Genomic DNA, 18,260 nt, shown 5'->3' on the forward strand with positions numbered 1-18,260 from the left:
GGGCGGGTGCGGCGCCCTCGCCAGGCCTCTCCCGGCTGAGGGGTGTCTCTTGCCCGCAGGTTGCACCATGGCCAAGTCCAAGAACCACACCACGCACAACCAGTGTAAGTCGGGCGGCCGGGGGCTTTGCCGGTGAGAGCTGCGCCGGGGCAGGCTGCTGCGGCACCCGCGCGGAGGGGTTTTACCCGGTTACCTTGGGTTCCTCAGTTGCCGCGGCCCAGTCTTCCTCCTTTGCGCTCGGAGGAGCCCTGCAGGGGAGGAGATAAATATGCCGTTCACCCTTTGCATAGCACTAAGGAAAGAGGGCTTTCACAGAATCACAGAATGGTTGAGGTTGGCAGGGATCTCTGGAGATCGTCTAGTCCAACCCCCCTGCTCAAGCAGGGTCACCTAGAGCACATTGCACAGGATTGCGTCCAGGCATGTTTTGAATATCTCCAGAGAAGGAGACTCCACAATCTCTCTGAGTAACCTGTTCAGTGCTCTGTCACCCTCACAGTGAAGAAGGTTTTTTTCATATTCAGATGGAACTGCCTGTGTTTCAGTTTGTGCCCATTGCCTCTTGTTCTGTTGCTGGGCACCACTGAGAAGAGTCTGGCTCCATCCTCTTGACACCCTCCCTTACAATATTTGTATACATAAATAAGATCTCCTCTCAGACTTCTCTTCTCCAGGCTAAACAGGCCCAGCTCTCTCAGCCTTTCCTAGTAGAAGAGATGCTCCAGTCCCTTCATCATCTTAGTAGCCCTCTGCTGGACTCACTCCAGTAGCTCCATGTCTCTCTTCTATTGGGGAGCCCAGAACTGGACCCAGCACTCCAGATGTGGCCTCACCAGGGCTGAGGAGAGGGGGAGGATCACCTCCCTCGACCTGTTGGCAATGCTGTTCCTAATGCACCCCAGAATACCATTGGCCTTCTTGGCCACATGGGCACATTGCTGGAAACTAGTCTCAAAACTTGCTTAGACTCAGTATAGGAATAATATGCAGACAGAAAGAACCAGACTTCATTTTCCTTGAAATCAAACGTGCCACTGAATGAAATGCTGCCTGTGATGCATTGCCATCCAGTGATAACGATAGTGATAAAATAAGATGGCTGTTTTGGCTTTTTTTATCAACTGCTGTAAGTTTGCCCCGCTCACAGGTAGGTTCTGTTTACTTACAGTAAACACTGGAAACTGGTGGTACCTTGTAACGTTAAACATAGATGCTTGAACTTCTTGGTGACTGAGGCTTTTTATTCTGTTAATGGTGTTAACATTGATATATTGGATAACCCAAAAGTCTCTGGATTTGAAATCCTTATAGTGCTAAGAGCATATTATGGAAGGGGAAGAGAAAAGAAGTGTTTTCTTAATTTGGATTAGAAGTGCTTTCTTAATTTGAATTTACTTTGAATTTGAAGGCTTAGATAATTATCTCACATCATTTTGGGAGGGTCAGCTATACTTACTAAATAGTTGCATTGACTTTTTTTGAATAATTGAAATTGTAATTTAAATTGTATTTTTGTCTTCCAAAAAGCCCGTAAATGGCACAGAAATGGCATCAAGAAACCCAGGTCCCAGAGATACGAATCTCTCAAAGGGGTGAGTATTTCTTTTAGTACTTCCAGGTTGTTAAGCTGCCAAAGCTTAACCATGGAAATACCATGGAAATATCCGTATCGGTATTTCCTGTTTTGGTCAGAATCTTTTTACAAACAGCTTGTTTTTCAGATGGTCAGAATTACTATGTGTTCCTTTGTCATCTTTTGCTTACCTTGCTTGCAACTGCCATAGTTATGTGTCTCAAGCCTTAGTGGGACTAGGCTAGATAAGGCATTTTGTGATGTTGCTTTGGGCAGGGGAGCTTTCTTCTATGTTGAACTGGGAAAATTAAATATGTTCTAACCCACATGAAAGCTATGTTGTATGTTTGTAAAACTGCTTTTGGGGTATTAGCCACTTTTGTCCCTCCCCTAGCTGGGTAGATTCCCCTTATTGCTGCTTCTGGTGAAACAAATGCACGTGAGTTGGGTGGCTGTTCTCAGTTTTGAATCCTGCTGTGTTTCCTGCTTCTCTGTCTGTCCTAATATAGGGAAACTTACTCAGTAGATATCTGGAATTGGTATTTCTGGATAAGACGTAAAAATGACAGCATTCTCCTTTTCCTGGAATTAGACAAGTGGTATAACAGTATCTTTCTCCACACTCGAAAGTGAGGAAGAGGGAACAAAGCATTTTAGATTTGGAGAGGGTTGTGGTTCTGTTTGCCTTGTAGATGTGATTATTGGCTTTTCAGGGGTGATGTAAAAGCTCGTTTTCTGCACAACTCACTCAAGGTTCAGTCCTTCCTCTTGCCGCAAGTAGTTTGGCTGTCTCTGAGTCTGTCACCTTGCACAAAGTGCGCATGAGTTAAGATGGCAAGATTCTGATACTTACGCTTTCTGCCAGTTAAGTGCTTTTAACCGTAAAATAGCAGGTGTGTTTCAGTGGGGCAGTAACAGATAGTTCTGCAAAGGGGCTTTATCCATGAAAAGGTGTGTTAGTGAACCATTAGCTGACAAAAGCTAGGGAGCAACTCTTCACCATGCTGGTGTTGTTCTCCTTTAATATAAAAAGAAAAGACCTAAGGAAATGGCAGTGGTCTTTGCCTGAAGATTACATATGCCTGTACTCACCTGACAAGATTTGTTTGTGATGCTTCAGATCCAGAATGTGTTTTTTAAATGAAATTTTAATGTTGTGGCAAGGCAATTTGTCTTGTTAACAGCTTTATTTAGTTTGTCTCATTCTTTTTATTTTATTTTTAACATTATGAAAAACATCTAGTTTAAAGGATGGTTAGGGTTGGCTAAAATCATTTTGTTGGCATCCTAAATAGGAATTTTTTTTGAATTAAATGCAGCCAGCATTTGGGAATAACTAGAACATACTGGTAGTGTCCATGTCTTTACATATGTCACTTCTGCTCATTTTTCCCTTATTTTTATAGGTTGATCCCAAGTTTTTGAGGAACATGAGATTTGCAAAGAAACACAACAAAAAGGGGCTGAAGAAGATGCAGGCCAACAACGCCAAGCATGCCGCTCTGCAAAAAAAAGACTGACGTGGTTTAAGACAAAGAACCAGTTTTTCTGTTGGCATGTGTGTCACAGTGTTTTTGTACAAATAAAATTGGGCGTAACAAAGCTCAAGAGCAAGTGTCTTCACTTTCTGAGTTTGAAGGAGAACCCTCAAACTTCTTATATGAGTTCCTTTTTAAATGTCAATCATTTATCGTCAAATCTGCATGTAGTGAGTGACCAGTATCTGTGTTTTCCTTCCATGTCAGGTCAGCCAGGCTTCTGGAGAGGTTGTGTATTAATGTACATCAACTTCCAAACACAAAGTAAAACAGCTGCTGCCTCCTCAGTACTGTTCTACTGTAGCTCTAAACATTTTGTAGTCCATAGACTGTTTTCAGATTTGCAAGTAGACCAGTCCTTTTTCAAGTTGTTACGTTTGTTAAGTGAAGCTTTAAAATTAAAAAAAAAGTATCCTGTATGTCTTTTAGTACACAATACATCCAATGTTGAATTGACTCTTACATGAGAGTATTCAATACAGGTAAAACTGTTCTGCATGTTAGCATATGTGTTCAAAGTTCTTGCCTATCACAATTTTTGCTATAGCTCTTAGTGCTGTTACAGCCAGATCAAGACTTCCAAGTGCTGTTTCTTACACATCTGCTGCTTTGCCATCCAGGTATGATAGCTACAGCTATAGAAATTCTGAAAAATGGGAAAGGTATTGCGTATACAGACACAGCTAACTGCAGGCTCCAGCTCCAGGCTGGGGCTGTTTCCCTGCAGTAAAGTAAGTGGTAACAGGTGCATTTGATTTCTTTTGCACTGGATGCTTCTAAATGATCGTGAACAGTGAATAGAAAGCTCAGGAACACAGGTAGGTACAGCCTTGATATAGCAATAGCTGCAGTGTTAGAAGTAATAGTGACTGGTACTAGTGCAAAGTGATGCGTGTTGAAAGTATTGAAGTGTTAATGGACCTACTGGGGAATGTGTGATTCCGTTCATAGGACTGTATAAAATACCTAATTATTCATTGCATCTTAATAGAGGTCTTTCATTTCAGTAACAAAAAAGTATCTATTGGAAATTTGCCGACTCTGAGATGTGGAGAGAGTAACATTAAAAACACGAGGTGTTATGACAGGGTTTTGCTGCTGTCACTCTTCTGCAGATCAGTAGAGGACTTCACTCCCCAGGGCCTCTTTTAAAATGTAATAGTTACTGAAATTGCAATTGCAACATTTGTCCACCGGGTGGCGCAAATCTACTAATCAACTCAATGTTTGGGTGTATGTAACTTTTAACTTTCCAGTACAGTTGCAAAACAAACCTGCAGGATGAAAAGCGGTTTCCACTGAAATATCTGTTTAATGTAAGGGCTTTTTAAATAACTTAGTTATCAAAATGAAATGTTATTTTAAAACAAGGTAAGTATTTTGAATTCTTCTTTATTGGCTGAACTGATACCTAAGTCTTTTTCCAGTTCCCAAATGTGTTTTAGGCTTTTGACTGATGAAAAATATCATCCAGAAAATACTAAACCCAGCATTTAAGAGATTTGCTAGATTAAACTCAGGAGCTGAGGGCTCTTACAGCCTGTTCCTGTGCCTTTACTACCCCTACTTTTTCTTCAAGTACATACAGAGTGTAAACATGCTGGAAAACAATTCCATATGCCTGATGACCTGTGGTCTTCTGCCTCACAAACATCAAAGGTGAACAGCTCCTGGTAGCAAAGCGGAAGTGTTCCCTGCTCGAGCCATTCCTCAGCACGAGCTATGGCTTGTTTGTTAGGGGGCTGGTGTCAGTAAATGGAGGCTGGAAGTGTATGGAGTTGCTTTTCTTGCGCATCTTGGGACTGGGGGGCCATGTGGAAGAGCAGTGAAGGTGTCTCATTATGGGATGGGGAGGTGTGCAACCCCCACCTGTCTGATTCGTGTGCATACATCTCTTGATCTGTCTTGTGCATGTTTTAAGTTTCTCAGTTGGAAAAACGTAGTTATTGTGTGAGAGCAGCATGCTGATAGGGAGAACATGAGTAGGGAGGAGTGCTGTGCAGGCGGGGGCGTGTTCTGAGAGCAGACAGTCAAGGGGTTCGTGTCACAACTGGAACAGTCTGCCATATAATCCAGACAAAAAGGCAGTTTGGTCTCTGCTGCTTTCAGACAAGCCAGAAGGCTGTGCTTCTTTGGGCAGAGGTTCTTGGTGTTTTTAATCCTTTCTGGAAAGTTTACTGGCAATTGGTAGGTCACCTAGAGACAGATCTGCAGTGCTCAAATCCCACTGATTTCAGTGGTGCCTGAATGCCTTTGGATATGAGAGGTCTCTAAGCTGTAAGGCTAGTGCTTTACCTGTTTGAGTCCACAAAAGCTATCACGTGGAGATGCAAACTTGCCTTGCCCATGCTGTGAGCTGACCGGAATCGCCTAGTTAAAGTTCACGTTAACATGCGCTTCTTTCAGGCCACCTCAGCCACTTGGGCCCGGATTTGCCCAGCAGCAGCTTTGCAGCCCTAGCTCAGGCTGGCGGAGAAACCTACATTTGCATGTAAAAGACTGGGGAGATGTGCCCTTGGATTGCTGCTGGCGTTGGAGGTGGCGGAGAGGCAGGTGCAGCTGTGTAACTAAAGGTCAGTGCAGGTATGCATTGTGAGAAGAGTTTTAAAAGAAAAAACACAGTCTGGAGAGAGGACTTGATGTTTTGTTTTGCTGCACCTTCACCCATGTGTGTGCAGATCTACAGCCTTCATTAAGTATTGCATTTTAAATTTCTAGCACTCTAAGGCTTTTTCTATCCAAGAAGGGGGACCTCATCTCCCTACATCCCCTTGGTGTTTTCCCCAGAGTGCTTGTGTTGTGAGAGTAGCTCACCCACAGGATGCGGTTTGAGGATAGAGAGGTAGAGGCAAAGGCCAAGCTGAGGAAAGGAGGTTGGTGCGTTAATGAGAACAGCAGAGAGGAGAATTTGGGCTTCCTTGTGTCTCCACAGAGCTCACCCAATCCTCCCTTTGGAAGCAGCCCCTTCATCTTGCTGTCCTTCATGCTGCCCTTCAGTGGGACAGCTTCCCAAATAAGGGCTTGCTGACTTTCTGACCAAAATAGCGTCTGCGTGACAAAATGCAGCACAGAGGAACGTAACCTTAATCCAGGCGTCATTGTGTAGCGAGACGCAGGAATTTGTATGCTTCCACAGCAGCTTGGTGTCAGGTTTGCTGTTGTCTGCCCCCCACCATGACTTCCCTGCACACATGGCGGTCCTGTAGGACGCTGCCCAAACATTGGTTATATCGGCTGATGCAGTTTCTAACCCCATGACAGCTCAGTCCGCAACATCCACTCCTTCCCCTCCTTGTGATAGAGACCATGCCAGCCAGAAGGGAAGGCTGAAAAGGGGATTCTGTGCTGGCGTGGCCTCGTGGTAGGTTTTTACGCTCTTTTGCTCGCCTTGTGAAATGATGTAAATTCTGTGTCTTGTTTTCTGTTGGTCAAGTAAGGCTGATGATACTTGTCAGGAAGATGATGTATGTGCAGCCCAGAAGAGGAAGTTGACAGCTGCAGCCCACTTGAAACTATTCTGTTACGCAAAGCACTGTCATCTTAATACTTAGAAGCAATAATGTTAAGTTGTTGGTATCCCACAGGAAACCAATGTATTTAAGAGAATCTTTCTGCTCAGATATTCCTGTACATCAGATTATACATTTTGTACTTGCTAGACATGAGTTCTCCCCTTTGCAATGAAGAGGACTCAGTATTAAGTTCCAGTAGTGGCTCCTTTCTTTCCTTTGGTAAAGAAAAGAAGGCAAAGGGCACGTAAACAAGCACTGAATCAGCTCGTTTTGCAGAGGTGAGCAATTGTATTGAGTGGTAAGAGCACAGAAATGTTCATGAGAAGTCAAAGCTTTGTAATGCTCAGATTGGGTAAAGTATTTACCAGGGAGATCAGTGTTCATGGTGGAAGCGAAAAGTAGGGCTGATGCATAATGCTCTGCCCCCTTCATTTACTGCTTTTTGGTAATATGTGGGCAAGCCTAAAACGTGAACAGAACATGAGTCCTGCTTTGCCCAAATTTCACGGCTGTTGAAGGTGTTTCTTCACAACAGGGGCTTTGGTCCAGTGAAATGTTCTTTATCTGATACACCCTAGCTCACATTACACTGCCACTGCTGTGATGATAAATGCACGACTGTAGGTGAGCTGCACAAATTTTATTAAGGTGACATGTACGAAATGTCCCCTGATCTTCATGCAGTCACTTAGTTCATACAACAAAGTTTTACTGAGCTTACTGAGGGCTGAAGAGAAGCTCTGAATGTGCTGAAAAAGCAGCATCTCAGGGCAGGACTAAAGCAAACAAAGCAAATGGCTGGAGGATTGTGATTCTGTTCGGGGCATGCACTGCTATTATCTGGCAACCCAGCTCCCTGCCTCAGCTGGCATTTTAAGAAGATACGGACTTGTGGACTATTTTAGAGAGTGGTAAATGGCTTTTTTGCCTGATTTAAAAAAGTGCGTGGATATGTTGATGGCCTCTTTTTCAAGCAGTGGTTATGAAGATGTGTCATAGTCCTTCAAGACTCCTGGCAGGAAAAGCATTTCTGTACGTTCACATGGAGGGAAAACTGCAAATTTGTTTGGAATTGCGTAAATACGTAGGCTCCTCTGTGTGTTTTCCATTGATCATTAGCACATCTCCAAGCACATCCTCCATGCTGAAGATTCAACCGGGCTGATCCTGTGCTGGTTTTCTAGCCAGCATCTAGCTTGCTCAGCAGTCTGACATGCGGAGTTACGTTCTCAGTGCAGTTGTTCCCATGTTTTAGCCAACAGCGGAATCCACCCGCAGTGCCCCACACTGCGGCATTTGCAGGCTTGCCCTTAGATGATAGTCAGGGCATTAAGACAAATTGGTCTTGTAGCAATTTTCCCATCTCCGGATGGAGCACGCTGACCTGCTAGCGCCTCTGGTCAGCGTATTGGAAAAGCCCAAATATTCCCCAGTGTTTGCTTTTCTATGGGCAGGTTTCAGCTGCTGTGAGGCCTTGTTCCCGTGTCTCTACAGCCACCTCTTTCCTATTTGGTTTTCAGGGACATTTGTTTTCAGCACGGTCCTGGTTCAGTGCTGCCAGCGCTGTTAATCCTGGAGCTGTTGAGCCAAGAGTGGAAGAGCTGAGAAGGTGGTTAGGATCGCTCCTCTCTTCTTAGCAGCCATCCCTGTCGCTGGGGCCAGCGCTAGCTGTCACGGCTGAGCCTGAGCCCCCCAACCCACCCAGCTGGCCAAGGGGAGGGGGCACGGGGGGGCTCCAGACCTCCCTCGGCCCTGCAGCATGGGACACTGCTGCAGTCTGGCTTTTGGGGCTGATGTGGGCACACTGGTTCAGGCTTGTACTTGCACTCGATGTGGAGTGTTTGAAGTGCTTTCATGTTCAAAAGCAAAGCTTGAGAGGAAGCTGTGTTTTGAGAATTTAAGCTGTGTTATCTGTATTGTGGGTGGATGGAGGAGGCCGGAAGAGACTGAAGCATGGAGAAATTGAACAGAGGGAGCTGGCGTCAGAGATTGTTAGAGGTCTTTACTTCTCTTGTCTGAAACTGTATTTCTCTCCCCGAAAAACTCTTCAGTGAGCCGAGGTCTAGCAGTAAGGAGCAGTGAATACTGTGGAGATGTTGCCTTTGTTATGGCAAAGAAACACCGTTGGGATTTGGTCAGGACAGAGGAAATAACTGGGTGGTCAGTGTTGCCTGCTGAGGTGTGACATGAGCGTGCGGGCATGGGTCTCCCACTGGCTGGACTGCTATGGCTGCGGTGAGACCTGGAGTGGCTTTGGCTTGTGAAGCACGTAGAGGATCTGCACTGAGCCCAGGCATCTTTGCCTGGGAAAGCGAGAAGTCGGGGGTGGCAGGGATGATCTTTAGTTTGCGTTTATCTCCTCCAAGCCAGGGTTAGAGTTGCCAGTTTGAAGCCTGGTTAGAAAACGGTTTGTGATCGCAGCCTCCAGCCAGACTGAACTTGTTGCAGCGGCCCAAAGGGTGGGGGTCTGCTCTGTCCCACCCTTCCGGTGACGCTGCCTGTGTCTGGATCAGCTCCCCACGGACAGAGTGATGCTGGGGAAGCCTGGTTTAATTCCGGGCTAACGGCTGGGTGAGTTGCAAGCGCATGGCCTCCTTGGTGGGCTAGTCAGAAAGAGGCTCCATTTTGCAGCAATAGCACTGCTGTAGTTTTGCCAGCATGGCTGAGGCCTTCATATTTGCACCACCAGGCAGGTTTCTGTGCCCAGGGCAAAATGTTCTAGCTGTCTCCTCAGAAGCAGCCCTCACTGGGAGCTGTGAAGCACCTGCTGCCCTGCTGGGTAGGAGATCTTTGATCTCTAGGCTATGGACTCACCAGAGACAGGGTTTCTCAGCAGTATTTCCTACCCACAGTGCTGTGCAAACCAACACGTTTCTGCATCTCGCTTGCGTTCTGGTGCATCTGCAGCTCTGCTGAACCAGCAGAAACTTTGGGGTGGGTCCAGGGAGGAGGTGGGAGCAATTGCCCTTTCCCCGAGCTTTTCTTAAAGGAGGCTCAAACCCACCGGCACCTGGGCTGGAAAGACCTTCAGGACTCTTCCCCTTCCGGCATCAGCATTGAAAGCGTGTAGAGGGACACAGCCTGGGCACCTCGCTGGCTTTGTTTGCGATGGCCTGTACGGAGTCACGTGTGCATCTGGCCTGCCTGCCGCACGGTGAGCCCGTCCAGGGCGCTCTGAGCTCGGTGCGCCGTGGGCCGTTTGTAGCTGCGTCATTCTCGACGTGTGGGGAATGCCTGGTGGAGCCGTCAGCACGGTGCCTCCCGGACGTTGTCCTCTGGGATGTGTGTGTCCGGGTCTGGCCGGCGCAGCTGGCGATTGGGGTGGGGTCAGCCCTCCGCCAGTGCCACCACCTACGGTCCCTGAGGGCAGAGCTCCACCACCAGCGCAGGGAAAGTCCTTTCGAAGGCCGCTGATGAGGGCGAAGCCTGCACCAGGCCAGATGTCGCCTGTGCAGACCCCTTCGAGGGAGAGGCTGGATGCGTTGGCGACTCACTGCTCCGCAAGGGGCCCAGCAGAAGCACGGCGGTGCCACCGCTGTGGAGTGAGGGCGAGGACCCTCCGTGGGACCGTTAGAGGGACCCTCCACGGGACTGGCTGCTGGCTGGCGTTAAGGAGAGACCACGAGCCCTGCTCCGCTCTGTCAGGACCATTTCTGGGCGCTCGTAGCCACCAGGGCATGGAGGGCTCGCGAACCTGAGGGATGCCCCTTGTGGTGAGCACCCTGACAGGGTCTTCCAGATGTCTGCATTACAGAGGCGTTCATAAAACGCCCTGGTTTTATGAAAAGCCTGCTCCCCTTGCTAAAAAGGGTTCATTTCCTTGGTTTCTCTGATTGTTACAAGCCGAGGCCCTGCTCGAGGCCGCGGGCTCCCACCGAAAGCAGTCCCCCTCGCATGCTCACAAATGAATGCCAAAAGCCGCCCCAGGGTTGCTCGCGCGTGCTCGCTCTCAGCCAGGCCATAGCAGAGGAAACAGCACGAGCAAAGCTCATGGCTCGTACTCGCTTTCTCCTGCCGTGGAGCAGGTCAGTGGGGCTTTGCTGGACGCCCACCCCCCCCGGCTCCTGCTTGATCTCTGTCCTGGGGAAGACAGGGCAAGGCCGGCACAGCAGAGAGGGTGGCAGCTGGGTCCGACGGGCGTTTGGCGCTGGGCACAGCTCTCTTCTCCATCTCACACCCCCTGCTCCCCCTCCTGATGCTCGCTTTGCCAGAGGATCAGCCTAAAAAAGCCCAAAGGGCCTCTATTGCCAGCTTAAAATAAACCAACCCCATTAGTTGGGCAAAACATTTGGCACTTGTCCAGAGGAAAGAAACAACCAAATCCTTCCAAATAACCAAATAATCCTCTCATACTCTTGCTTTACCTTTTTTAACCCTAGGTCCTTTTGGTGTGAATTGCAATGTTTTCAGTACTGCTGAAGAATGAGGATTTGTATCATGTCAGATATAGCTGCTCAGTCACTTGGATGGGTTAATTTCCACTACGAGGGGAAAAAAGTGCAACCCTATTTTTAGAAAGAGAGTCAGGAATAAAGATCCTGCAGCAGGGAGAGTATGCGTGAGGGTCCCGGGAGATGTCAGCAAGCTCTGCTAGGGGTTTTCAAGGCAGCGTTGTAGGGGGTTTAACCAGAAGAATATAGTGCCTTGTCCTGCCAATGTTTGTTTTGCTTGGGTAAACGTTTGATTTTAGCAACATGAAAGCAATGCGTGAGCTGTGCTGGCGCTGTAATTTGATGGGCTGAGGCAGCAGGGATGTGCTATGTGTAGGGAGAACTGCTAATACCATGGGAATGTGTTTCCTTGGGACTTGTAAAGATGGGTCCTTCAGCTGCATCTGTCTTGAGCAGCACGCCTTGCCCTCCCTGTCAGGCTGCCTGGTCCCTCCCCGCGGTGCCTGCTGCCCTGTCCCCTCCCTGTGCGCTTGGGCTGAGACAACCCAGCCTCCGTGCACGCTGTCCTGCATCTGGGGGCGATCTCGCTCTGGTGAGAGCAAAGCGCGGGCCATGTTACGCCCTGTCCTGGGACCCTTGTGGCCCTGATTGATAAATGTGACTTCTGAGGCCTGCAACGGAGGGGTTTCAGTTTCCGTGGCGAAGCTTCCCTCACTGGCTTGCTCGCGGCCCGGGAGGTGCCGCTCGGACACGGTGCTGCGCCCTGCCAACGTCACGCAGTGGCAGCCTGTGCTCTTCCTCCTGTCGGACCAGTCCGAGGGCCTGCGCGTGACAGGGAAGGAGGCACCCAGCTGGGCTCAGGAATCATTTTTATTAGCATTTCCAAAGAAAAAAAGAGATTTTGTTTCTGTATACACCGTAGGGTTGCCAGTGTCAAGTCGGTCAGGACAGCCAGAGAAAGCAGGGGAAGAGGGACAGTGTATCCCTCGACTGGAGGACACCAGGAATTTCAGTGATAGCATAAGTGGTTGTTAATTAGCTTTTTATTGATAAAATGCTCCTGGTGATCCAGTTAGTCCAACAAGCACCGAGGGCCAGCTCCTAAACCCAAGCAGGAGCTCCTGCTGCCCTCCCTCATGGCTGGGCTGGGGTGCAAGGAGCAGTGGTGGGCAGCCAGCCACAGACAGCAAGGAAACGCGTTGTGGAGTAGCACCCTGCTGCTCACTCACAGCCCTGGTTTGCTGCTGTTTGTAACTAGACTATAGCTAAACTGCTCCTTACAGGCTTAAAGCTACAATTGTTATATCCCCTTCTCCTGATCTGTCAAGCTTTGGCTCTCAGATGCTTGGTATTGCTCCCAGGAGCAGCACTGTTAATCATGAACACACAACCACGGTAAAGCTCTCTTACTAAATCTCCAAGGAACGACCACTGGAGGCAGTCAATATTGAAGTGTTTTATTTTCCTGATGGCCACCCTTTTCAGCACTTAGTCTTCATGCTAGTAGCCAAAGGGACATAATGCAGTAGATGAGACAACGGCACTGGAAGGATTTAGAAGATTCAGGCTGTAGATCTTGTTTCAGGTTTATTCAACTCCCTTCATAAACTCCAGGAACTCTGCCAAGGAAAAGACATTGGAGACAAGTGGGTGTTAGATGAGGACCGAAGCACCATCCACAACTGCCAAATACTCCTTTGGCATGTTTCCACAGCCCTTTCTCCTTTTCCCTCCCACCTATGTGCAAGAGGCCAAGGATCGTGGCTACCACTCTTCTGGCTGTGGCAAGACTCCCTATGGAAATGTTACTAAAGCCCAGCTTTGCCCTCAAAAGGTGGGTGCTGCCGAAATGCAGGAGGCAGCTGAGCCTGCGAGGCGCAGGGCTGCAGTCTCTGCTCAGCAATGGGGGGGATGCTGGTTTTTGCCACTGAGTTGATATGTTGATTTGCATTTCCTGAAGACTGTGCCCTGCCTCCTACAGCAAGGTGTTTGATTGAGGTGGCTGAGCTTTATATACTGCTCTGGGCTGATGAGCTAAATTTATATCACCTTTCTTCATATCTTTAAAAAAAGCCTCTCTGCACTGGATCTGTTCACAACTGCACAAAAGTGCAACAAAAATGTTCTGAAAGAAGCACGTAGGTGTACTCCTGACTACTTCTGCTGTTTTGCAAGCACGTAGCACGGCCAGCATCCTTCAAAATGCCAGCAGTACCTCGCTGATCTTCCCTCAAGAGGACAGGACAGGTTGTTAGCAGGAGAGGATGGCCGCAGTGACTCAGAGCTTGGTCACCCTGAGGTTGGGCCACTGTCTCCTGTCACTTGACGTAAGTGCCCTAATATTATCTTCTCAAAGTAGATGGCTCCCAAAGGATAACTGGGGCTGCCACCAGGGAATCATTTTGGTGTCACCATATTTAAAGAAACAGTACTTAGGAGCTGGTGCTTGTTTTTAGGCCTGTGTAAGAAAGCAGAAAGGGGAAGGAGGTCTCTAGTGAAAATCAGGTTTGCTTCACAGGGTCAGTGCAGCTGACTTTGAACAGCTTGGGTATGGTTAAGGGAGCCCCAGGCCCTTGCCACAAATTTTGCAAGCGTGGCAAACCTTGCGCACCTGTACAAACGCAGGTGGCAATCGGACGTGTTGCCCAACATTGCCTTTGCAAGCTCATACGGGTTCCCGGAAGGGAAGTGAGACTGCAGGAGCTGTCTTGAAAGGCTGGGACTCTCGAGGACTTGCAACCAACTCACGTACAAGACAGACTCCTACCATCATAGTCAATCTTGCCATCATTGTTTTTATCCCCATCTTTCATGAGTTCTTCTATGTCATCCTCTGTGATGATCTCTCCTGTTGCCTGTAGCATGATCTTCAGCTCCTCAAGGTCAATGTAGCCATCAGCATTTCTGTGCAAGGACAGAACAGCTCAGAAGTGGTGGAGAAGGAGAGCCCAGGGCCTGTTGCGCTTCTCCCACCATCACTCTGTGTTCAGAGGTGAAGCGTTAGCGTTTTGGGAGGGTGCTCAATATTTCTAAGACAGTGCAAAAAAGCTCTATCCCTGCTCTAAGTGTACAGCTCCATGCAGTGAGCCGCCACGGGTGCATCTGTGTTCAGGTATAACTTCTATTTACAGCACGGTGTCTTACGTGTAGTGTGTTGTGTTCATGTCTCTTACTTGTCAAACATCCTGAAGAGATCTGAGAGTTCCTCTTCGGATTTTCCTTTGCTGTCATCTTTCATGCATCGGACCATCATAACTAGGAACTCATCAAAGTCTACAGTGCCGCTGCCTGTAGGCAGAATAAACACAGTTAGGCAACGCTACCGTGTGTGGTTTGGTAAAGCTAAAGGAGAGATCAAACTTCTGTTAGTAACCTAGGAGCAAAACTTAGGAGACCCTGCAGCAAAAGGACATTTTTTAGGGCACTGGTGAAATTGACTGAGGCCATGGACTGAATTCATCACCGAATTTTTGCCTTTTGCATTCATTTTGCCCGGACAAAATGAACCAAAAGTCTACTGTAAGTATCAATGAATAGTAATTTCTGCTATGGAGATACCTGTCCATCTCATCTAGATATTAATAATAAAAGCTCCAGAAAGCAGGCATTCATGCACTGTATTTTTACACTGGTAGTATATTATTGGTGTTTTGAATGACACTGAGATATTTTCCTTCTTTGCCTGATTCTTAACTGCTTTTTCTTTTTTAATTATTTAGTATGGCATTTCTCCCCAACCTGCACACAGTAGATTTTGTTGTGTTTGACTATTGGTATACTGATATAATTAATATTGACTGTTATTAATATGTGTGTGTATGTGTGTATACCCAAGCAGTGCAAAACTTTCTTGCCAATAGAAACTTCTAATTGTGGACTTTACAAAATGGCAGTTTCAGCATTCAGCCTGTTATTATTTTATATGTATCTCTGCAATTTCAGAGTACCTGTAATCCCCCCACATGAGTTCAAACAGTCTATCTGCATTCCATATAGTAATAATAATTTTTACAGCATCTTCTAGTCCAGAAATTTCCTAAAGGGACCATACTAAGATTTGGTGGGTGCTTAGTCTCCTTCAAAACCTCAGCTGCAGCACTCCTGCAGGTTGCTCCTCCAAGCTGAGGCCGTCCCCAGCATGGTCCTGCCTGTGCTGCCCAGACGCCGAGCACCCCCTGAAAGCAGGGTCAGGGCTCGTGTGCTGCTGGGAACAGTGTCTTGTGGGTGATACCATCTGTCTGGCCGTGTGCACTGCCAGATGGTGCCAGAGAGGAACATTTGCTCAACGACCAAGATTCCTGATCTTACAGAAAGTGTCACTGTCTCTCTGGTGTCCAGATGGGCATTCTGTGTCTAAAGCCTTAACCGCTGCCATCCTCTTATAGTGAACACCATGGTTTCTCCAAGTTTCAGGCTCCAGCTTGTGATAAAACAGGCACAGGCTTTCCCGCCTGGCCGTGTGTTGCGGACCCCGCAGTGCCCAGGCCGCAGACTTGCTCCCCGCAGGGTAAGTGGTGCATGCACCACATGCTCGTTGGTGGCTCTGCACAGGCCCTCGCACCGCAGCGCTCAGAGCCCACCTCCATCTGCGGACGGAGGGGGCGAGGGCTCTGGCACACCTGGGGAGCTGAATAAAGTAAAATATCTCACCATCTTCATCCACCTCGTCTATCATCTCCTGCAGCTCCTCGGGGGTGGGGTTCTGCCCCAGCATCCTCATCACCTTCCCCAGCTCCTTGGTGCTGATGCAGCCATCCTCTGCCCCAAGCACGAAGATGTCAAAGGCAGCCTTGAACTCTGGAGAGAGGGGAGAGAAAAGGTGCCAGTGCCCCCCGCCTCAGTCCTGCTGCGCTGGCAGCCCCAAGGTGGGCTCTCACCAGGCACCGCTTCCCACGGTCCCCAGCACTGCCCAGGGCCTGCCCAGAGCAGCACGTGGGGGGGGGGGGGGCACCTGGACAGACGTGCAGAAGCTACATTTGATGAAATCTCGGTGGTTCAAAAATGCTTGGCTTATGCTGTGCTTCAGTTGGCCACTAGAAAGACTTTTTTCTTTTTTTTTCTTTTTTTTTTTAAACTTCTGGTAGGTAATTGCAGAGCCTGGCTGAGCTCAGGCAAAGTTGCTGGCTGCCAGCAGTAGCTGGTAGAAAGGATGGACTAAGTGCTAGTGGGTTTTTCTTTTGGCTGCAGTGTCAGATTAAGGATGCACCTACCATTTTTTTGTTCTTCTGTCAGCTGTTCAACCTGTAGGTAAAATACAGAGACCAATTAATTTTTCTTCATCACCACCACTAATGGTTAAAAAAAAGTGATATTTGTTCAGCAGTCTTTTCAAAGATTCGCTAATCCTCACAAGAGTTGCCCTTGTGGACTACAGGATGCATGATCAGTGAGGTTTTGATATAGCAGCACCTTATAGGCTAAAAAATTCTTCCCCTTAAAAACTATTTCCAGTTTCTCTGAAGAGAGCATCACTCCACAAGAGTGGCAGCATCGGACATGCTGCACTATTAGTCTTTGCACAAACAGAGAGGCCCAACTGGAAAAAGCATTTGTCCTTTTCAACCATTCCTTTGGGAATAATTTCCTGTTGCTGGGAGGCTTCAAAGCAGGATGGCTGAGCTACTGAGGGGGCTCGGGCTCAGGCCAAGGCCAGGTCAGAGGTGGGAGATGCTGGCAAGGTCCCTGAGGAATGAGACACAGATGAGACTATCCCCAATAGCTGTTTTTAGCCCTAGGTTCAAGAAACTTTCTGAACTATCCAAACCATTAACAGCCTGTCTGCTTCTGTCAGAATTCAGCTTTTATAACACATAAGACTTCTGTCATTGAAGGGGGCTGCTATTCCCTCTGGCCTGTTTTAGATGTTCCCCTGAATGTCCAGCATCCATGGCAACTCTTTGGCCCACACGTACAGTACAAGTGAAATGGGGTCCTTGGGGTGAAACGGGATTGTGCCCCAGAGATGCCTACCATTGCATTGCAACAAGAAATACCCATGATGGGCAAACAGCAGTTACCAATGTTCCCTGCACCAGTGTGCTGGAAAATGGAGATAAAACTAGGTAGATGAGAGGGCTAGAAGAGGAGAATGCAGTGAAGCTGTATTTTCACAGTCTAATGGAAAAAGCCTGCCACCATCTCCAACAAACGCCTGGCAGAGCTGGCTCTGTGCCCCGAGCGCGGCAGTGGGTACCCAGCAGTGCCCGCCCCGGCGCAAGGAGGGCTGCCGCCCTGGTGCCCGCACTAGCACCCCTTCCCCGAGATGGGGATCACTGGCCCCATGGGTCTGGCTGGATCCAAACCCGGCGTGGCCCTGACCCAGGCTGTGTGTCTGTGCACTCCTTGTCCTGCATACAGCCCGATGCCGCTTCCTTGGAAAGCCTGCCACAGCAGCACGCGGAGATGGCCATAGAGCAGAAGCATTAGCTGAAATGAGCAGGCAGATCGTTCCAAATCCTACCCCAATTTATTCCCTGCAAGTGATCAGTAGGAGCTTATTAGTTAACATGGGTTAATGAAAATAATCAATGAGAAAAGCAAAGAGGAATCCATGGGATCTACATCCTGCTGCTTCTCTTTAAGAAGTGTGTTTCTCTCTTTGGCTTCCTTCCTTCCTAGAGGTACTGCTTATCTAATACTACTGACCACACCACCACAGAATCACAGAAGGGCTGAGGCTGGAAGGGACCTCTGGAGACCATCTAGTCCACCCCCCTGCTCAAGCAGGGTCACCTAGAGCACGTTGCCCAGGACCCTGTCCAGACAGCATTTGAATATCTCCAAGGATGGAGACTCCACAGTCTCTCTGGGCAACCTGCTCCAGTGCTCTGTCACCCTCACAGTAAAGAAGTTTTTCCTCATGTTCAGACAGAACTTCTTGTGTTTCAGTTTGTGCCCGTTGCCTCTCATCATACTGTCCTTTCAGTAACATACATTAAAATGCTGGACATCTTCCTGCCTCCTTCCCTAGCTGGCCAACAGGCCTCTCTGGAGCTGGCCAGATGCTATCCCTATGCCAGGTTGCTCCTGTGTGATTTAGCTTAGAGGGCTCTGGCTCTGGCCCCTCTCTCAAATCATCTGACTATATCTCTGTCCTGTGCAGAGGGTACCTGACCCTATTAGCTTCCTCCTTACTACAGCTATCAGCTACAGTCCTTACCGGCTGCTTCCCTGACCTCCATGTCCAAAGCGAGCTGTACCCAGACGAAAACACTCTGTGTTTCATTCAGGGTCCTGACACAGCTTT

At 48.2% G+C, this 18,260-nt stretch overlaps 1 protein-coding gene and 1 long non-coding RNA gene across 2 annotated transcripts; one reads left to right on the forward strand and one right to left on the reverse strand.

The window, feature by feature from the left end:
* The first annotated feature begins 6 nt into the window (after positions 1-6).
* On the forward strand, positions 7-3,181 carry LOC112968843. Its single transcript, XR_003254471.1, has 3 exons — positions 7-104; positions 1,528-1,592; positions 2,980-3,181. It is a non-coding gene; the product is annotated as an uncharacterized LOC112968843 (long non-coding RNA).
* A 9,289-nt stretch (positions 3,182-12,470) lies between these two features.
* Positions 12,471-16,250, reverse strand: TNNC1 (troponin C1, slow skeletal and cardiac type). Its single transcript, XM_026071469.1, has 5 exons — positions 16,225-16,250; positions 15,665-15,811; positions 14,188-14,302; positions 13,782-13,918; positions 12,471-12,633 (listed from the first exon to the last, which is right to left on the reverse strand). The coding sequence occupies exons 2-5, from the start codon at positions 15,732-15,734 to the stop codon at positions 12,602-12,604; spliced, it is 354 nt and encodes a 117-aa protein (XP_025927254.1). The 5' UTR covers positions 15,735-15,811; positions 16,225-16,250; the 3' UTR covers positions 12,471-12,601.
* Between the last annotated feature and the right edge of the window lie 2,010 nt (positions 16,251-18,260).

This window comes from Apteryx rowi, unplaced genomic scaffold (assembly GCF_003343035.1).
Source record: "Apteryx rowi isolate R43461 unplaced genomic scaffold, aptRow1 scaffold_326, whole genome shotgun sequence".
Lineage (NCBI taxonomy): Eukaryota > Metazoa > Chordata > Aves > Apterygiformes > Apterygidae > Apteryx > Apteryx rowi.

What these genes read in the sequence shown, in the direction of transcription:
- TNNC1 (XM_026071469.1), bottom strand. Translation starts at nt 15,734, where the DNA reads ATGAGGATGCTGGGGCAGAACCCCACCCCCGAGGAGCTGCAGGAGATG. An exon ending in CTCTTCAGGATGTTTGACAA is followed by an intron (nt 13,919 to 14,187) that starts GTAAGAGACATG and finishes GTCCTTGCACAG; the next exon opens with AAATGCTGATGGCTACATTG. An exon ending in TGGCAAGATTGACTATGATG is followed by an intron (nt 12,634 to 13,781) that starts GTAGGAGTCTGT and finishes TTTCCTTGGCAG; the next exon opens with AGTTCCTGGAGTTTATGAAG.